The sequence below is a fragment of the Pelodiscus sinensis genome, chromosome 7, assembly GCF_052426305.1.
Source record: "Pelodiscus sinensis isolate ZL-2025 chromosome 7, ASM5242630v1, whole genome shotgun sequence".
In the NCBI taxonomy this organism is placed as follows: domain Eukaryota; kingdom Metazoa; phylum Chordata; order Testudines; family Trionychidae; genus Pelodiscus; species Pelodiscus sinensis.
In genome coordinates this window covers 58,179,709-58,200,215 of record NC_143058.1, presented here as the reverse complement: position 1 = coordinate 58,200,215, position 20,507 = coordinate 58,179,709, and the positions used below count along the sequence as shown (strand labels likewise).

The 20,507-nt window shown below is 43.0% G+C and overlaps 1 protein-coding gene across 4 annotated transcripts in view; it reads right to left on the bottom strand.

The window, feature by feature from the left end:
• SUMO1 (small ubiquitin like modifier 1) overlaps positions 1–14,165 on the bottom strand; it is a 115,994-nt gene extending 101,829 nt beyond the window's left edge. Inside the window, exons 1-4 of one of the 4 annotated variants that reach the window (XM_089779805.1) lie at positions 13,891–14,165; positions 6,102–6,176; positions 4,390–4,467; positions 720–791 (exon numbers count right to left, since the gene is read on the bottom strand). In XM_089779805.1, coding sequence (XP_089635931.1) covers positions 720–791; positions 4,390–4,467; positions 6,102–6,176; positions 13,891–13,902 — 237 coding nt within the window. In that variant the 5' untranslated portion in view covers positions 13,903–14,165. The remainder of the gene's footprint in view (positions 1–719; positions 792–4,389; positions 4,468–6,101; positions 6,177–13,890) is intronic. The other 3 variants (XM_089779806.1, XM_089779807.1, XM_006130741.4) reach the window with 3 other exon arrangements.
• Positions 14,166–20,507: the final 6,342 nt, after the last annotated feature.

Here is a 20,507-nt window from a genome sequence, read left to right as displayed (position 1 = left end):
TCATATTTCCTCAACAGAATAAAAGCAGTAGGAAAATAGTCTTGCCACTATACCTTATTAGCCAACACCAACAACATTACCTAGTCCTAACCCCATGCTCTCCACTTGTTTCATCTTTGCAGTACATCTAGTTTGGAGTCAGCAGCAGTGTCTGGTAAGCCCAAATGATTTTCCAGATCTCAAAGTTGACCGGCTTTTTTTTTTTTTTTTTTTTTTACAACTTCTTGAACTTTATTCTTGTGCAGCTGTTCCATTACGGTCATGCAATTGTGTACCAATCGCATAATGATTATGAGTGTGTAGTTTACTTGGTTACAAACAAAGGACTTCCACCTCAGAAACTACAACCAATACCTAATGTTTTCAAGTTTGTTTTCAAATCTCCCCAAAAGATGATCAGATCAGCACTGCATCTCTCACAGGCAGTGTCCCAAAGGTCAGTTCATAACTACTACAGTACCAGAAAGAAATGTATGCAACAATTACAGTACAATCTTGATACGGATGGCAAACAGAAAACAAGATACATGTGTTTCCCCACCCCTCTCCCCTAAAGATGAGCACTTATACTTGTTGCAATAAAACCTTGCAGATAACAGAGGTTAGGGTGAACAGTGAAATCCTTAGCATACAAAGCAGAGTCTGATTTTTTTTAATTGTCCTGGGGGTGCATTGTTTAAGTTGCCAATTGCCTTCTTCTAATAAGGAAAGAAACTCACCTCTTTGGGGGTATGATTATCAGTAATTCTCTGACCCTCGAAGAGGAACCTGAGCGAATTCATTGGAACTCCCTACAAACAAGCCACACAAATGTTTAATAAAACATATGTAAGGATTTTATTTTAATGTTTGTCATCAATCACCACCACAGGAAGTTTGTCCAGTTTATAAGCAAAGAGAGTGGTTTTTGAATCCTTTCCACTCTGCAAACTCTACCTAACTGAAAGTCCAGTTGGGTTCTTCTGACCTGCAAATTAACACTCGTAATATTTTTGGTATCAGGAATTAGGTAGTATTACGGTCAATGTGCATTCCAGCACCCCCATTTCTCAAATCCTCCCACACCCAGCATCCCCACAAACTAACTACACTTCTTTCCCCCATCCTTTCTGCATGGGTTAGGGGGAGGGGAGAAATCACTCACTCATATCTGGGAAAAGGGGAGCTGGAAGACTGGAATCCCTAATGGGAATGAGAAAATGGTGATGCATTGTTTGTGATGTATGGTAGTTGTGCTAGTGGAAAAACAGAGGGCATATAAACAGACACCTTAGCTTTTTGATTAGATGTGTAGGGGGGCGGCTTTAAACACAACATAGTGCTTTTGTGTATTAATTTCCCCAGTACTTTCAGATTTAAAAAGGCTCTGACATAATGACTAACTTAATTAAGAACAGGATTTTTGTGAAAGAGTCCAATAGACTCATATGTTTTCTACCCCTGAGCAGGCAGAGGCCTTCCACAGAAGCCTTATCCTCTCCTACAGGAGGGCTAGTCAAAACTATTTTCCTTTTCAAAAAACAGACATTTTGGCTTTTCCTCAGCTAACCACTGCTCACAAGTATTAATTAATGATTAACACCACTAGAAGAGGAGATCTCCAATACAGAACTGTGCACAAAGAACTTGGTATTTGTCAGAAGCTGTTGACTTGTCAAAAGGTGCTATATTTCTTGTGAACCTATTTCAAATGGTTCAAGAGCTCCACCCCTCAACCAACTGAAGTTTCTCTTAGACTAGAATCTCCATAAACAGTTCATGTTGACTGTACCATAGGGATGATACTAAACTGTTCAAGATAGTAAAGACCAAAGCAGACTGTGAAGAACTTCAAAAAGATCTCACCAAACTGAGTGATTGGGCAACAAAATGGCAAATGAAATTTAATGTGGAAAAGTGTAAAGTAATGCACATTGGAAAAAATAACCCCAACTATATATACACACACAATATGATGGGGGCTAATTTAGCTAGAACCAATCAGGAAAGAGATCTTGGAGTTCTCATGGATAGTTCTCTAAAAACGTCCATGCAGTGTGCAGCAGCAGTCAAAAAAGCAAATAGGATGCTAGGAATTATTAAAAAAGGGATCGAAAATAAGACAAAGAATATCTTACTGCCCCTATATAAAACTATAGTACGCCCACATCTTGAATACTGCATTCAGATGTGGTCTCAGCTCAAAAAATACATTTTGGCACTAGAAAAGGTTCAGAAAAGGGCAACTAAAATGATTAGGGCAGTGGTCTCCAACCTTTTTACACCCAAGACCACTTTAAGTCTTAGAACAGGTGAAGATCTACTGCCCCGCCCCTTCCTTGAAGCCCCACCTACATTACACGAGGAAATCTAATGTAAATGCACTGCGCAGGTGCACAGTTCAGAGAGGGCTCAAGAGCTATTCTTGGAGCCCCTGAGATCTACCGGTAGATCACGATCTACTGGTTGGTGACCACGGGATTAGGGGGTTTGGAACAGATCCCATATGAGGAGAGGCTAAAGAGACTGGGACTTTCCAGTTTAGAAAAGAGGAGTCTGAGGAGGGGGGGAGGGGGGGGAGAGATATGAGAGCGGTATATAAAATAATGAGTGGTGTGGAGAGCGTGAATAAGGAAAAGTTATTTACTTGTTCCCATAATATAAGAACTAGAGGTCACCAAATAAAATTAAATGGATAGCAGGTTTAAAGCTAATAAAAGAAAGTTCTTCTTCATACAGCGCACAGTCAACCTGTGGAACTCCTTGCCATACTATAACAGAGTTTTAAAAAGAGCTAGATAAATTGAGGTTAGGTCCATAAAAGGCTATTAGCCAGGGGGTAACGAATGGGTGCCCCTGGCCTCTGTTTGTCAAAGGCTGGAAAAGGATGGCAGGCGACAAATCGCTTGATCATTGTCTTCGGTCCACACACACCCCCCCCCCCCCCGGGGCACCTGGCACTGGTCACTGTCAGCAGACAGGATACTGGACTACATGGACCTTTGGCCTGACCCAGTACGGCCATTCTTATATTCTTACCATGTGACAAAGCTCCTCCTTCTATTTGTTTTAAACCCGCTGTCTACTGACTTCATCAGATGGTCAGTGTTATGTGAAGGGTTAGAACTTTTCCTTATTCACTTTCTCCATACAATTCATAATTTTATAGACCTCCATCATATTCCTCATTATTTACCTCTTTTCCCAAGTTGAACAGTCCCAATTTTTTTAATCTTTTCTTGTATGGAACTTGTACCATACCCTTAACCACTTGTTACCCTTCTCTGTACCTTTTCCATTTCTCTCTCTCTCTTTTTTTTGTTGGGGGGGGAGGGGTAGATGAGGTGATCTGAACTACACATAGGATTCAAGATGTGGAAGCAGCATGGATTTATATAGCAACATTATGATATTTACAGTTTTATTATCTCTTTCCTAATGGTTCGTTGTTAGCTTTTGTGACTGCTGCTGCACACTGAGCAGATGTTTTCAGAAAATTATCTACAATGACACCAAGATTTTTCTTGAGAAAAAGAAAGCTAGTACAGGCCCTATAATCTTATAGAATCATAGAATACTAGAACTGGAAGGAATCTTGAGAGGGCATCAAGGCCAGTTGCCTGGCTTCACGGCAGGATCAAGCACGATAGATATCTGTCTAACCTGCTCTCAAATATCTCCAATGATGGAGATTCCACAACCTCCCTAGGCAATTTATTCCAGTGTTTAATCACCCTGACTGTTAGGAAGTTAAGTACAGGTATAGGTATACTTGGCATAAGTATAGGTATAGTTGAGATTCTGTTTCCCCATGTGCATTAACCTTACATTGATCAAGACGGATTTGTGTGTGCCATTTTCTTGCCCTATCACCCTGGGCAAGAGATCCCTTTGTAACTCTTCATACTATTCAAGGTAGATCAGCCGAAAAGCAATTTATCATATCCAACTTAGCCACCTCGTTGTTAACCTCTTCTACCTACACAGAGCGTTAATGCACTGAATTTAATAGTCACATTGTCAATTTATTGTCATATTAATACTGGCAGTTGTAGGTTTAAATCTGCTCCCACACAGCAGCAAAAATATTCTAGAATTCTAAATATATTTCACATTGATAGTAAAAGGTCTTTAAGTGCATGCATGAGCATATAAAAAATGTCAACAAATAATTTGAATGTATTACAGCAGGACAAAGTCTACATCATGCTATCCCAAATGAATGCTAGTGATTATCAAACCTAATTAGGAGGTCCACTGTATTTGAGCTCTTGTTTTTGAGACTATCCCACTGGTGAACAGAGATCTGACATGAGTTCATCTGTCCAAGCAGATCCCTTCAGTTGGGAAAGGGAAGAAAAGGAGAGTAAAAGTGCTTTTTCAATAGAATAGGATCATTGTTTCACAAACCTGTCTTTGACAGTATGATTCTTTAAGTTTCTTGAGATGTGTCGTCATTTTCACCTTGAAATGAATTTCACTGCTGTCCTGAGAACAGAACAGGAGAGGTTACCCCTTTTGATAACTATTTGCTTTGTTTGAAGCAGATTTTAATTTTCATACTTTATTGCAGTAAAGCTTAACAAGTTATCCTATTAGAGAGTTTACAGCACATTAGGCAGAATTTCCATGGTGGTATGACATGGCTCATGATTTGCTAAAGACATTTTGAATTTAAAAAAACATTAAAAAGCCTATCTGTCTTTATCCTCTCAACTACCTATTAAAAATAGCTGTACACAGCAGATCTCTGCTTTCAAGTTCCAGAGAGAAGCAAGTTAAGACTGCACTTCAAAATACATAATAAATCCCTACTCATTTAGCGTGTCTACCACTGTAAACATGCTCTCTCAGCAATATAATAGTAGGTTAAAGAGAAGGTGTAAAGGATTTGTTCTTCCATAGACCTAAAAGAGATATATTACTGACAAAATGACTACAAATGCAAGTGTCTGAGGGTATGTCTGCACTATGCAATTTAGAGAGACAAGTCTTTGTCGACACAGCCCTGTTGCTGAAAGTCAGCATGTGTGAACGTTGTCTGTCAGTACTATTGCTAACCAAATACTTCCATCCCCAGTGAGCAGGTTTCATTTTGTTGGCAGGAAAGCGCTCCTGAAAGATCTGCATCACTGGGCCATAATCAGCCTTTATGTAAGTCATTACAATTTCTAATTAAGCTAACTGGAGTTGTACCACCTTATGCCTAGACTAAATTTGGCCCTCAGATTCCAACCAGCACAAAGATGCCAGGCTAATACAGTCTTAAAATTCCTAAGATTAAGAGAGTTTAAGTGAACCAGTAGCTCCCACAGTACTCTGTGGCTTTACACAGAATTGCTCATGAAGGTCCTCCCTGCATTACTAAAAATTACAGTCTTTATCTTCAGAGAGAAGTTGCTGGCTACAGTGGTAATTAAGCTCAATTCCCACAAACTGTTAAGTAAACCACCACCGGCACCTTCACCCCCCTCCATGTCTAAGAGGAAAGATGCTCTCATGCTTAACCTGAGTCCCTGCCCAGCATTATCTAAAACCAGCTGGTACAGACTTCCGGTATGACCTCATCTAGTCATCAATTCCCTGATCTATAAAACATGGATAACACTACTCTTTTCACTCACAAAGGAGTTGAAAGGATACATTTCATTAACATTTGATTAACATTAACACCTCTAATATCATCAATTCACAGACACTTTCTTTCCTCTCCCCCCCCCCCCCCCCCGCAACCCCTCCTGTTCTGAAACATGATTTGTCCTTTTCATATGTGTTCATTTTTTTTAAATTGTATCCTTTGGTATATATGGTTGTGACTATTTTCTTCCACTATTTGATCTGAGGAAGTGGGTCTGGCCCACGAAAGCTCATCATTTAATAAACCATCTTGTTAGTCTTTAAAGTGCTACATTGTCCTGCATTTTGCATTAACATTTGAGGCACCTAGAGCTGTACTAAGAGCTACCATTAGCAACTCGTAAACAGGAGAGTAATTTTGGGGAGATACGCCTCATCAAGTAATTGTTAGGGTACTGGAATTCATGTGTATAATTAAGATAAATGATCTATCTGCAAACTGTATGCAGCCAACTATGAAAATAACCGATTATGTAAAAACTCACCTGCCCAATGACTTTGAGTTTAATGTATTCTCCCTCTTTCTTATCTCCCAAGTCCTCAGCTGAAGGTTTTGCTTCCTGAAAAAAAAAATTCCACAAGGATACTGATAAGTTTCACTTAACAGTTTTCATTGGATAGTACAATCATCTCTCCCTTATTACACTGAATCAGCACCACACCAGTGACTCAGTACTAACCAGCGATGCTCAGTAGTCCTTTAGAAAGAGGAACAGATGAAAGAAGGGAGGAATTAGAAAACAAAAACAAAGAATGGAATTTTACACCAGTTTAACTCAACTGAAATAAGCTCAGAAAGAGAAATATGAAGAAAGCAATACTAAGAGATCTTTGTCCATATGCTAGAACAGAAGCAGAAATAAAGGGATTTTGTTGGGTATAATAGTATCAGTGTGTAAAGTTTTACCACAAGTTACCATCACTTTCAAAGAATGAGCAGACCGCTCATATAAACAGCACCCCTAATTAATAGCTTGTATCTGGTACATTATAAACTATAATGTCTCTAACTAGAAACAGGAAACATTTTATAGGCAAGTTTGATATATGAACTCTGGCACAATAAGGTCTTCTGCAGGAGTGAAATACATTGAATAATACACAAAATGAGTACATTAAACAAAAGAGTTTTCATATTAATTACTGACAGTTTAGATGTAAGGCAAAGACTTGGTTACATCCAGCCCCATCTTACCTATCATTGCATATTTTAGGCTAGACCTAAAGTTTTGAACATTTTGATGAATCTGATGTATTATAGCATGGAACAAGGTTACAGCTACACCTCTAGTCACTGCATAAATTCAGGCTTCAGAGAGGAAGATTTCAACCACCATTCTTCAGCATGCTGTTGCTCAGCAAGATGAATATCAAAGTTTTGTCATTCCTCAATGCCAGAATTTCTTCTGGGCAATAAAGACTTCCACGCTCACTACCAATTCTCCCCGCCCACTGCCTACTGCTACACTAACATGCCTCAACTCCAATTTCATAAGACCACTTGTAGGAGTGAGAGGGTAGCCTGGATCACATTCTTGGCTAGAAAAAGACCAAAAGACAATTTCTGGTGACCTAGATCATGGACCTCTTTCATCTAGTGGCCAATTGCTCTCCTGTGAGTATAGAAAAGATTTGCAGAGATAACATTTTTAGCACTTGAACTCTGGATAGAATAATTTGCCAGAAGAGGAGACATACTAATCTCCGCACACCCAATAAAGCATAACACAACTTAATGCTAGGCACCCTCTCTGTTCCCTTTGCAAAAGAACCAGTTTGCAAGCCAGCCTGCTGTCCTACTAAGAGTGAACTTCACTACCCGGAGGATTCAGATTATCTCCAGTAGCTGTTCTAATTCTCCTCACCAGAGTTTGAGCTCTTGTGAGGGGTATCACAAAGTTCATGCTCTTGAGTGTAGAGTAGCAAAATCACTTCTATGACTGCCCTCCTTGGTTGATATGAAGGGAAAGCAATGATCCCTAGGTGACTTGATTCTTGTCCTCAACTCTAGGCAACTAAGGCTGCACATGCCAAATGCAATGAGAAAAGGGGCCAGTAGGAAGATAAAGGAATTTATGAGATCAGAAGACCAGGATGTCACAAAGATACACTCAGGTTAGATTCATTACACCCCAAACCGGTTAAAAGAAAGGAAAAAAATGGATGGAAATTAAAGAAAATATGCAGAGTTAGGTAGATTTTGTAAATTAAACATTTCAAAATCAACAATTCATGTTCAAATCTCTACCACTTAACATGCAGTTACAAGACTGGTACTCACTATCATACTAGGAAAGAAATTTCCACTTCACAGTAAAAATAAAAATGTGAAATATAGTAAAATCCCTTGTATATCCAGCATGCTGGACAAATGGGGCGGGGGGAAGCTACCAGTAAATTAAAAATGCTGGCTAACTAAAAGGAAAGGTTTTGGAGTGTGGGGTAGGGTCATGGGGGGTTGTGGGGCACATGCACTGGGCCTGGGTTCAGGCATGTGCTGCCAGATGCTCACTGCCTCCTCAAGCAGCTCCCCATCCCTACTGCTCCCGGTGGAGATGCAACCAGTCAGTTCTGCTGCAAGCAGGTACGTGGCCTCCCTCTGCAGGCACCACCCCCACAACTCCAACAGCCATGGCTTTACAGCCAATGTGCTGCGAGTCATGTAGTCAGCACTTGGGAAGTGGGAATGGAGTTAGCACGCCTGCACAGTCACCTCACCATGCCTCCTCCAGCAACAACAGGGAGCCATTTGCGGTGCTGCCGCAGGGGAGTGTACCCCCATCTGGACACCAAACCTTTCCTGCACCCAGTGCTTTTTTTGTGATGGTACTGCCCGGTATGCAGTACTGGCACCTCCATTCAGAGCTCAACAACTTTTCCCCTGGAGTACCAGCACTTTTTTTTTTTTAAACAAAAAAAGAGTACTGCCCGTACCCTAATCCCTGCTCCCAAGCTCCCTCCCAGAACATGCCCCATGGTTCCACCAATGCTCCAGCCAGCTCTACACTAATCACACTATAAAGCCAGACTTTCTATGCAGATCAAAAATGCCAATTTATTGAGCTTATCAGTGGAGAAGTGCTAGATAAAAAAAAGCTTGTACTGTAAAACCATTTCTGAATCACAGTCAGACTTCATTAGGGCCATAAAAAGATCCTGCAGCCTCTGCTTTACTAAGAGTTCCTAAGCAGCATTAAAAAAGGTGCTCTAATACCAACCTCTCACATGTCATGAGATGTAATTATTTAGAACTTGTAAAACAGTTTGAAGTCCATGGATGAAAAGTGCTGAGTGCACCAAGTATTTATCATTGCAACTAACGGAAGGAACCACAAAACATACCACCAAATGTAGCAGTGTCATTTGTTAACAAATTATTTGTAATAGATGAAAAGTGAAGCTCACAAAGTTTCAAAAACATGATTTTAGAATTGTAATTATAAAATTAGTACATATACAGGCAGTCCCCGAGTTACGCGGATCCGACTTATGTCGGATCTGCAGTTACGAACGGGGATTTTCTCGCCCCGGAGGACTGGAGCGGCGGGACGCCTGGTCCCACCGCCCGCAACCTCCCGGGCCAGAAAAGCTGCTCCCCGTCTCCCTGGTCTGCTGGGGGAGCCAGCAGACCAGGGAGACGGGGAGCAAAGCGGCAGAGGACCTGGGGCCAGACCCGCGGCCGCTTCCAGATCAGCTGGAAGTGTCGCGGGTCCGGCCGGGTCCTCCGCGGCTTTGCTCAGCGTCTCCCTGGTCTGCTGGGGGGCGGGGGGGAACGCAGCTAGTGCCCCCCCACAGCAGACCAGGGAGACGTGGAGCAAAGCCCGGGGCCTGTGGTAGAGCAGGTGGGGCGCTGCCAGTTGGTCCTGCAGCACCGCTCCTCGGCGCTACTGGACCAACCCGGCAGCACCCGAGCTGCTCTGCCCCAGGCGTCCCCAAGTTAGCCGCTGCTGAAACTGACCAGCGGCTGACTACAGGAAGCCCAAGGCAGAGTTGCTCTGCCCCGGGCTTCCTGGAATCAGCTGCTGATCAGTTTCAGCAGCAGCTGACTTGGGGACTCCTGGGGTTCTTAAGTTGAATCTGTATGTAAGTCAGAACTGGTGTCCAGATTCAGCCGCTGTTGAAACTGATCAGTTTCAGCAGCGGCTGAATCTGGATGCCAGTTCCGACTTACATACAGATTCAACTTAAGAACAAACCTACAGTCCCTATCTTGTACGTAATCCAGGGACTGCCTGTACCCAGGGCTTGCTGACCCGTGGCGAGTCCCGCTCACCAGCCGCGCTGTCCGGCGATCTGCGCATGCGCAGATTACCCCAACCCAGCTCTTCCAGGTTGCAATCTACTCACCACAGGCGAGTAGACTGCATTATTTGTCGAGCCCTGCATATACCAATACTGACAGTTAGCAAACAAGTGGTGTTTAGGCAGAATACATAAATTTATTCCTAACAGTTGGAAATATTTTAGCTAAAAGAAAAGCTACATGAAGACAATATTATGTGGATTCATTCTTGCATAAATCTGGTTTTTTAGATTGGTTTAATAAAAGGGGGGATTGTACAATCTACACACACAACCCCTTTGTGACTATGTTCCCTATATTCTGGGATTGTTATTTAGGACCCATAAGCCTCTTATATCCTCTCCTAACCCAGCTTTTTTCTTCACTATCAGTAAGATTTTCAACAGGAGGAGAAGATAATTAAACTGATAATATCCCACTGTTTATATTAAGATAGCTGTAATTGCCATTAACAAAATGATTATATCCCTGGAGGACAAGGTCCTCAGAAACAACTATTTCCAGCACAAGATTGGAAAAACAAGACTTTCTCCTAACAACATTTGTATGGAAAGATGCACACTTTAAATCCCATTCCCTCTATCATGAATGCATGTTTAACTCTTGTCAATTAGTCATGGACTTCAACTGATTTAACCGAAAGTAAAAGTTCAGCATGTGTTTACATGTTTGTCATACTGTACGGCCCTTTTCTTCAAGCACTTACATGAATGCTAAACTTTATGGGTTGCAAATGCTTCCACTGAAGTAAAATTGCAGAAAGTTAAGTATCTGCATAAATCTTTGCAGACTTGAGGCATAACAAAGGATTACAGAAAAGCAGCCTTGAATAAGTAAAAGATATGTGGCTTAACTGAATGGTCATATTGAGTCAGATCAATGGTCCATCTAGCACAGTATCCTATCTTCTGACAGTGACCAATGCCAGATACTATAGAGGGAAAGAACAAAATAGGGCAATTATTGAGCAATCAATCCCATAGTCCAGTCCCAGCACCTGGCAGTCAAGAGGGTCATAGAGGCCCACACCATGAGAGTGCTAACCAACTTGATTATTCACCATTGATGGACCTATTCTCCATGAACTTGTCTAATTCTTTTTTGAACCCAGCCACACTTCTGGCCTTTGCTACATGCCATGGCCACAAATTCCCCAGGTTGACTTTGTGTGTTTGTTTTAAACCTGCTGCCTATTATTTTCATTGAATAACACACACTCCTCATTTTTGTTATGTGAAGCAATAAATAACAATTTCCTATACACTTTCTCCATGCCATTCATGATTTTATAGACCTCACTCATATTCCCCTTAGTTTTGTCTTTTTTAAGATAAGTAGTCCTGGTCTTTTTACTCTCTCCTCATATGGAAGCTGTTCCACATCTTCAGTCGTTTGTCATCCTCCATGCCTTTTCCCATTCTAATATCATTTTTGAGATGCAGTGATCAGAACTCCAAGCAGTATTCACAGAATAGGTGTGCTATGGATTTATATGTACTGTCTTCTTATCTATGCTTTCTTAGTGGTTAGCTTTTTTGACTGCGACTGCACACTCATCATGAGTTTTCAGTGAACTATCCACAACCCCAAGATCACTTTCTTGATTGTGAACAGCTAATTTAGACCACATTTTTAATAGGTACAGTTGAGATTATACTTTTCCATGTGCATTACTTTGCATTTAACAGATTTTGGTGTGCCATTTTCTTGCTCACCCAGTTTCATGAGATCCCATTGTAACTCTTTGCAGTCTGCATTGGAATGAACTATCATGAGAAATTGTATATAATCAGCAAACTTTGCCACAACAATAGCCCCCTTTTCCCAGTCATTTCTGACTATGTTGAACAGCACTGGTCCCACTACAGATTCTTGAGGGACCACTATTTACCTCTCTTTCCTGTCTTTCTTTCAACAAGTTACTGATCCATGAGAGGACATTCCCCTTTATCCCACAGCCACCTTTCTGAACAAATTTAGTTAGAACCTGATTTGTTAAATGTAGTAGTTTGGTGGAACACTGTTGCCTCATTGAACAGCTTCTCCTTATCACTATTACTAGTATCAGATTAGATTCCAATGGAAAAGAGTTCTTAGCTTGCAGCAGAAAACCCTTTTTCTATCAACTTAAATAGTCCTTACCCAGACAAGTAGTTCCATTTATGAGAACAGCATGGCTTACATCAATAAAGACAAATACATGAACAAAGATCTGCAGGACCTGTTCCATAATTTCCTCTCCCCCTCCTCCATTTATGTTGCTAGTTTACTTTCTGCATTTTACTGAAGCTGTCTTTATTTGTTGGATTTTTTTCTGATGAAAGCCATCAGCTTTCAGACACCTGCACAGCTCTACTAATGTAAACCCTTAGCAGCAACAGGCAATGCCATTATTTGCACTAAGTCTACTTTTGCTTGACCTCAGGGTAAAGTCCACCTACGTAAATTGTGACTTTTTGCCCACCCTTGGTACAAGAAGTCCCTAGTGTGGACAGAATGGAGCCCAAGCGTTGGGTAAGGCACACCATCATACTCTAGGCTGCCAGCATACCGCAACTCAACAGGGGTAGGCTTCCTGCCTGACACGACCCTAGAAGCCTCTCAAAGCAGCCGGCTGCTATAGCCAAGGTGTGCATCTCTGTTCAGCATGCTCCTCAGGAGGGGTCTCCGTGCACTACCCCCACCCCCAGCACAATCTTTGAAGCTTCCATTGGCTAGAAATAAGTACACTGACACTTCCAACAGGTGGCTGCTTTGAACAGCCTGCAGGAGTGCAGCAGAAAGGAAGCCTACCTGGCCAGGAACCACCTACGCTACAGTAAGCACTTCCCAACCAGAGCCTACCCCTGACACTCCACCCCCTCCTATATTCCAACTCTCTGCCCCAGATCACAACCCAAGCCCTCTGCCCCCTTTCTGCATCCCTGCCCTTTAAACCCTCTGCACCACTGTCAGAACTCTCTCTCCTGCATCCAACCCCCTCCAAAACTCTTCACCACCACCCCTTAGTACCCGAATCTCCTGCCCCAGGTCACATCCCTCCTTCATCCTAACTCCCTCCCAGACTCCACACCCCCTCTCTTAATATCATAGAAAAGTGCAGCCCTTGATCACTTATCAAAGTCCCGGAGTGCCTCCCCCATCAAAAGTACTGCCTACCCTGGTAGGAACAACATGGTAGGAACATGTAATGAGGGGGTCTATGGTGAGGATTTGTTGAGGCCTGAATTTCACTTTCCTCTCTGTCCAGTTTTATTTACTGATTTTCAGGGCATAGTTTCATAAAGCTACAGAAGCATTTCCAGGCATTTCCATTGTTTGTTTTTAATTCCACCCATTGCTTCTCAAGCAAGGTTTCACAACACTTGTATGACAATCCACATTTTTCTTGTTGATGCAAAGTGTGTCAGCTAAAGCCAGAATCCATCGGCACACACTAGCATGCGAGGCCTGTCCTTGCTGTTACCCGAGCAAGCCACGGGACTGAACCAAGGCTGCCTGGCTGCGATGTGAATTAGGGACACTGCACAAGCAGTGAGGACAGACCCAGCAGGAAAGAAGCTTGAGCCCGGCTGCAGCGAGCAGCCCACCCGTCCTGCTGTCAGGCGAGCCAGGCTGCAAACCCCGTGGCTGCGTCTCCGCGCGGCACGGGGCAGGCCAGAGCCGGGGGCAGCGGCGAATGACACCCAGGGAGATTTCCCCGGTATGGCCCGGGGTCTAGGCCGGCTCCAGCAGCCCCGGCTAGAGACGGGGCAAGGGCACCGCGGAGCGGGGGACCGAGATCCCGGCCCCTCCCCCGGGGTCGAGGCGGAGCCCCGCGGAGGAGGCGCAGGGATGGGGGCCGCTCTGGGGCACCGGGCGCCCCCCTACCCAGCGCCGCTCGCCCCCCTTCCTCCCGTCTCCATTGCGGGGAGGGGAGGCCGCCGGGCCGGCCCCGCTCGCTCCCTCGGCCCGGCCGCCAGGGGCCCTACCTGGTCAGACATGACTGTGCCCCTGGTCTCCGGCGCCAGCCCCGCTCGGTCGCTAGGCTCCTTTCTCTGCCCCTCGGCAGCACCACACAGGCCAGGCGGGCGGGATTTCCTGCGCGCTGAGCTCACTTCCCGCCCGGCGTGGCAGCCTCCCTCCCTGCCGGGGCAGCCTGAGGGGAGCGGGGCCCCAGCGGCGCCTCAGAGCCCGGCCGCACGCCCACAGCTGCCCCGGCCTCTGCCGCGCTCGAAGCCCGCCGTGGGGCCGCTCCAAATCACCCCCCCCATACACTCACACTCACTCCTCCCTGCTATTAAAGGCCCCGCCTAGGCCAGACTCGCGCCTTGTGGGCCACGCTACAAAGTTAGGTCAAAGTTGCCTCATGTTAACCTACCCTTCTGTGCACTCAAGTGGGTCTCTCCCTGACCTGTGCAAGGCAGCAGCATCCCCTGAAGAATTGGGAAGCAGCCCCAGCTGGAGCAGCCCCCTCCTACAGAGATGCACCACTTGGCACAAGCAGGGGCAAGATCAAGGCTCAACTCCCTAGTGCTGTATCACAGCAAGGCACAGGGCAGGCAGAGAAGCCCTGCACACACCACACGTGTGCAAAGGATTCACAAACATGGTTTGGATAATAAAGCAGAGATCTGCAGGGTTCTTGTTGGGAGCAGCCCAAACTGCTCGGATACACTCAGTCTATATAAGACTCCCTACAGTGCATCATTGAAAAACAGTCTTGAAAAGTAACTTGGTTTATAATAAACATGGTTCTCTATATATGAAAATCTCTTGGTGCTTATTTCGCATTTGAAGGTGTTGTTCATCTGTTTTACATGGCAATTGAGCACTATGAAGATGTCACTAACACGATTAATTTAATCAAAAAACAACTCTCAATTTACATAGCAAGTGCCATAACAGATGATCACAGGTCCATTTTGAATTGTATTGTCTCCCACAGCGGCCAGTACCAGCTGCTTCAGAGACTGGTACAAGCAGCCAATTGCTGAATAAAGCATCCATGGCGGGGGTGGGGGGGGGGGGGGGGGGGATCATCCTGAGCTCCCCTCCCCCCATTATAGGTTGGTTTATGACCTGAAACATGAGGTTTTACAAAGCAGTTAGTTCTATAATTGTCCTAAAGCAATTGAAGATCACATGATCCTGTTTTATTAAACATTTTATTGAATATTTTTTCATGTTGCATATTAAAAATTTAGCATATATGGGCTTTTAAAAACTTTTCTGGTAACAGTAGTTTTAGTATAAAGGTGTAGAAAAAAAAAGATACTTCATGTAAACAATAGGCCCTGTCTACATTGCCTCAGTGTAAACCTTTCATGTAGACATGTTGAACCACTGCAAGCCCTGGTTTGCATCAATACAGCAGTGGCATAGTATAGATATGCTTCAGTGCCTACACTGGGGCAAATTTTTCTAATAGAAGCTGACCTACACTATTGGTGAGTTGGACTGCAACACTTACTAGTATTCTTCTATACCAGTTTTTTTGTTTGTTTTAAATAGTAGTACTCCTGGATCCATTCTGTCTTCTGAACATGCTCACTGTGAAAAAGACTATATTGGTAAATACATATTTTGCTTTAGTACCAACTACATGAAAAAAATACATGTCATAAGAGCTGACTGGCAAGGGGTAGTGAAAGCACTTCTTCAGATACACGGACTATAATTCCTGGAATTTGGTCCCACTGAAAGAAAAGACTTCTACATGAACTCCTTTACCAAGTTGTTTTGATCAAATTAAATGCCTGGCTAGCTATTGAAAAGGTAATTCACACTTCCCCAGGGCATCAATTCTGATTACAGAAGGCTGCATTCATCCTGCCCCTTCTATAGTTCTTTATCATACAAAACCCTACTAACTCAGGTGATAATATTTTACATTCATTTTACAGTGATATAACTGAACACACAAGGTGAAAAACAGAATCTGACTCTAAATCTATATTGCTGTGTTTCATGACCAACTGAAGTCTACTTGAAATAACTGCATCAAGAGGCAGACTTACAACAAGCAACTGGGAGGTGCACTACTACAGTTATGAGAAACAGCTTGTATGACAATTCATGCCATGGAGAAGGAATTCATGTTTAGTTGTGGCATTGAAAGACTAGAAGAATCTGACAAACAAAATTTCAGCATGGACCCATATACTCAAAAACAAAAATGCATTTTTTCCCCTTTTAAGAAATGCTCTCTTGGATAGCAAAGCCAAAAGCTACAATCCAACAGCATGAGAGCTAAAGGTAAAAGCTCATAATGAACAGAAGAGACTCTTAGGAATCTAGACTCCACAATGGATACTTTAAAGTAACCCAAATATCACTAACAAAGTAGAAAATAGGGGCTATACCAAATCATGTTTCCAGTTCTATTGCTTAGAATCCCCTCACCACATAAGTACAGTAGAAAGAAATTATTTTGTGGCTAACTAGATTGGAACTTAGATACATGTTCAATTCTCAGCTCTGCCAAACACTCCTTAAGTGACTCTGAGGGAGTTACCACACTTACAAACTGTCCACCCTGTCTTGTTTACAAAACAATTAATTGCAGCAGAAACTTTAACGGTATTTTTGTACAGCATCTAGCACAAAGAAGGTCTTGATATCAGCTGGGCCTCCAGGAAGAAAAAGAATACATCAAAGTAAATTACACAACACAAATCTCAATTATAGTTTAAACACTTTCAAAACATACTTCATTTAAAACTAAAATTACAAGTATCCTGTCTTTAAGAGCCAAACATACACACCAACAGTCTCTCTTAGACATGTCCACAATAATCCTTACTATTACCACCACATCTCTTCTGCTAGCTCACTCCTACCTTCTTTCAGTTCAGTCCCAGGTGCTATATATAATCTTTTATTCTGATCCTTATTCACCTACTAGGGAAATCAACTGCCTGATGACAATAAGATTAATCACCATTAATTAAATAAGCACCTAATCTGTACTTATTTACAGAATTCAGAGGGTGATGAATGTTTGGTAAAGCTTCCCTGCCTGTCTGCATGTAGCTCCTTTTACTCCATCACACTGTTCCTTTCATATCTTTAGATTAGAAAACTCAGTATATCAACCTGTAAAATTGGAAGGTGCCTAGATATTAGGGGTGAGCACCCATATAAAACCTGATATACTTATAAAGGATGAGAAATAGTCAATGCTGAATCAGCAAAAGCGACGAGGAGTCCTGTGGCACCTTATAGACCTCGCCGCTTTTGCAGATTCAGACTAACACGGCTACCCCTCTGAATGCTGAATCAGGGGCACAGTTATAGTCCAAACCTTTTGAAACAGCAAACCTAAAAACTGGGGTTTTTTTATACCAGTGGAATGCAACATCTTTTCCTAGACCAAGATGACTGTCAGATATTGGATTTTAAACTCTTTGCATTAATTTTATTTTTTAGTAATCATTTTGGATAATTTTAGAGATTTTTTAAAAATATTCTAGTTAATTAGTTATTTTTTGCTCTCCCTCATAAAGCTATATTGCTGGATTCACAGTGCTAATTAAACCTAGCTGCGTATTTTAAAAATCCTGATAAATAGACAAATCATGGTCACTTAACTATATTAGAGACCTTGCATTACCTGCAGTGGCATAACCTGTATTAATAAAGTGAAAAGATCTGGGTCAAAATTTGCATCAGATCTGGATCAAAACACTCAAATATATTTTTTGTTCTTTGGAAAACAAATTTTTGCTCTTCTACAGCAACTTCCATCTGCTATTTGTAAGGTACTTAGAGATTCACAATTATTTTAGCTTCACAACACACTTATCTATGGGATCTGATCCTTGTAGCACTTTACTCTCCTGTTTAAATAATTTGTCACTGTGATGTACACACATATTTTATAGAAATATGTTTTGAATGTACATAAATGTGGCATGTAACCTGTCATTGAAAAGCTTGTAATCTGCTGAACATGTACATTCTATTTGTGTGCATGTATCATTTTCATATATGATATTAGAAATATGAAGTATAAACCCATTTTATATATAGATGTGCTGTGTTAGCACTACCCAAGCAATTTAATGGCTAGTGTTCACAGGGCAGTCCCTACCAGTGCTGTTGCCCTACCCAGTCCAGCATTGGTAACACTTCCCCACCCCCCGGAGAGGTGGGGGAGTAGTAGCTGCTCCACATTTAGGGTGGGGACCAAAGCTGTGGGGGAAAGAAGTTGCCAACTCTCCCAGGCCAGATGGACTATATGCCATTTACTGCAGTGACGTCCAGTCCAGGAGAGTTGGCAACCTGGTGCATGGCTGGCAGGGAGATGTGGACTGGAGGACTCAGGAGTAGCAGCAGGAAGTCAGCAGAGAGAAGGAGCACTTTTAAAGGGAAAGCTCCGCTTCTCTTCAGCCACCTGCTGCGGAGCTGCCCCCTGCTCCTTCTGAGTCCTCCTGCTTGCAAGGGCTGCTCACTGCCTCCTGATGAGCCAGGGCTGGGTGCTGAGCACTGAGCCCCAGGGCATGGGGGATGGGGCAAGAGGCTGCCAGACTGGAGCTTAACTGGGGTAGGGGGGCAGCTGGAGGATAGGGCAGGGGGCAGCCATACCAGTGCTGATCTGGGGGAGACTGGGGATGGGTCGGCCGAACGAGCAGTGAGGGGCTGGAGCTGGGTGCTGTTAGACTGGCACTAAGATGGGGGGTCAGGAGGATGGTAGATGAGGATGGGGGCCATCGGAGCCCATACACAGCACAAGGCTATGTAGAGCACCATGAAATTTGGGGCAATTTGGTACTCCACATTTTATGGTGCCCTATGCGACTATGTGTTTTGTATATGGGTAGGGGTGCTCCTCGGTGCTCAATGATCAGGAATAGTCTTGTTTTTCTGGTAAGCCTGAAATATGGTTGGTCCTACAAAGACATGTGACCAGAATCCATCTTGAATTTTGTACTTTTCCACAGATGTGGGAGAAACTGAACAAAGCTCTAGCCTGAAAAGTCTTCACCTGAAATAAGAACTAGCGTGAAAAGTTATGATTTGTAACAACTTCTTTTAGTGTACTAGATTTAGGTGATGTGTTTTATTTTAGCTTAATAGTTTACTTTGATATGTCTGTTACTACTTGCAACCACTTAAATCCTACTTTTTATACTTAATAAAATCACTTTTAATTAGTAATGAACCCAGTGTAAATAATTGTTACGGCACTGGGGAGGACAGCAGTTGTGCATAGGTCTACCTCACTGATAAAGGGGGAAGATAGATTTATCTGGAGTTTTTATCCCATAGGAACCGTACATCTGAGTGCTATGTCAAGTCTCTGTGACTGAGCCCTCCCTGAGCTGTACACAGGGTTTGTGTTGCTCTGCTGTAGGCTTTAACTCCAACGCCATGCCTTTGCTGGGGGAAACCAGAGGTTCTGGCTCTGCAGGACAAAGTGGTGGGGTACCCCAAAAAGCAGGTAGGAGGGCTCATTAGTATGATCAGCCCATCAAGTGACTGGTGTTAGTCTCTGTTAGAAAAAAAACTGCCCTCACAGTAAAAAAGTTTGGCCAGGCCACTCTTGCTATAGTGGGCTGCAGTACTCCTTGGGAGAAACCGGCCACACCCTTCCTGCATACCATTGCCTTTAGAAAAAGGGAAGGTGTGAAATGGGGAAAATAGCCTCAGACTCTCCCACCCCTCACCTTGGCTTGAGAACTGCGGTGCGTACCTGGTCACATGTAACCTGCTCAGTTTCAGCCCAACCCCTGCAACACAGACCCCCCACTTGGTGAGCATTGGGCCATATATGGTAATATGCAAGTGCAGGAAAGCGATGTGCAGATTTGGGAATGAATACCCATCGCACAGTTCGCTTGAGGAGGTCTTCACAACACACGTACCATCGTTCGTGTGCCTTCCCATATACATCCCGTATACTTCAACCGACCAGCCACCTCCCCCGACTCTCGGGCGTAACCAAGGCCTTCGCAACCGAACTGATATCTTTGAAATGTTCCGTGTGCTGTGTAAGTTGGTATGTATGATTTGATTTTTTCTTGTTGTATAAGCTTAGTGTTGTAGTTGTTTTGGGTAGTACATAGAGTTTGTAGTTATCACTGTTATTTAATTAGTGTAGCTGGATATTTTTAGAATAGAGACTATTCCCCTTGCCATTCCCATCCTTATATCTCTGACACGTTTAACTAAAAATCGTAGAATAAATATAATAAATACTGTAAATTCTTTATTAACACGGTCTATTAAAATCTTAGAATAAATACTATAAATTCATCATTGTTATAAATAAATATTTTTTATTTGCTAAAACGGTCCACCTGGTTCTGTCCTTCCTCCCTTGGGTATGCATCATCGGACCTGTGATTCTCGTGACAGTCTCAAAGGGATATCTGTGACTCAACCCATCACAGTCATCATTTCATTAAAGTAATTTTAAATAAAGGTACTAAGCTATAAAGGAAAACTGGTAAAGTGAGGAGCCAGTGCCAAAGTCTTTTCACATGCAACTTTCCATTGAAATTTATGATAGTAGTATAAGGGTCCTATCATCAATCTAACTGCAGGCCTTGCCCACCCACTGGTCCAGTTCCCTAGGGAATTAATTTTGGGGTCAAGATGGACA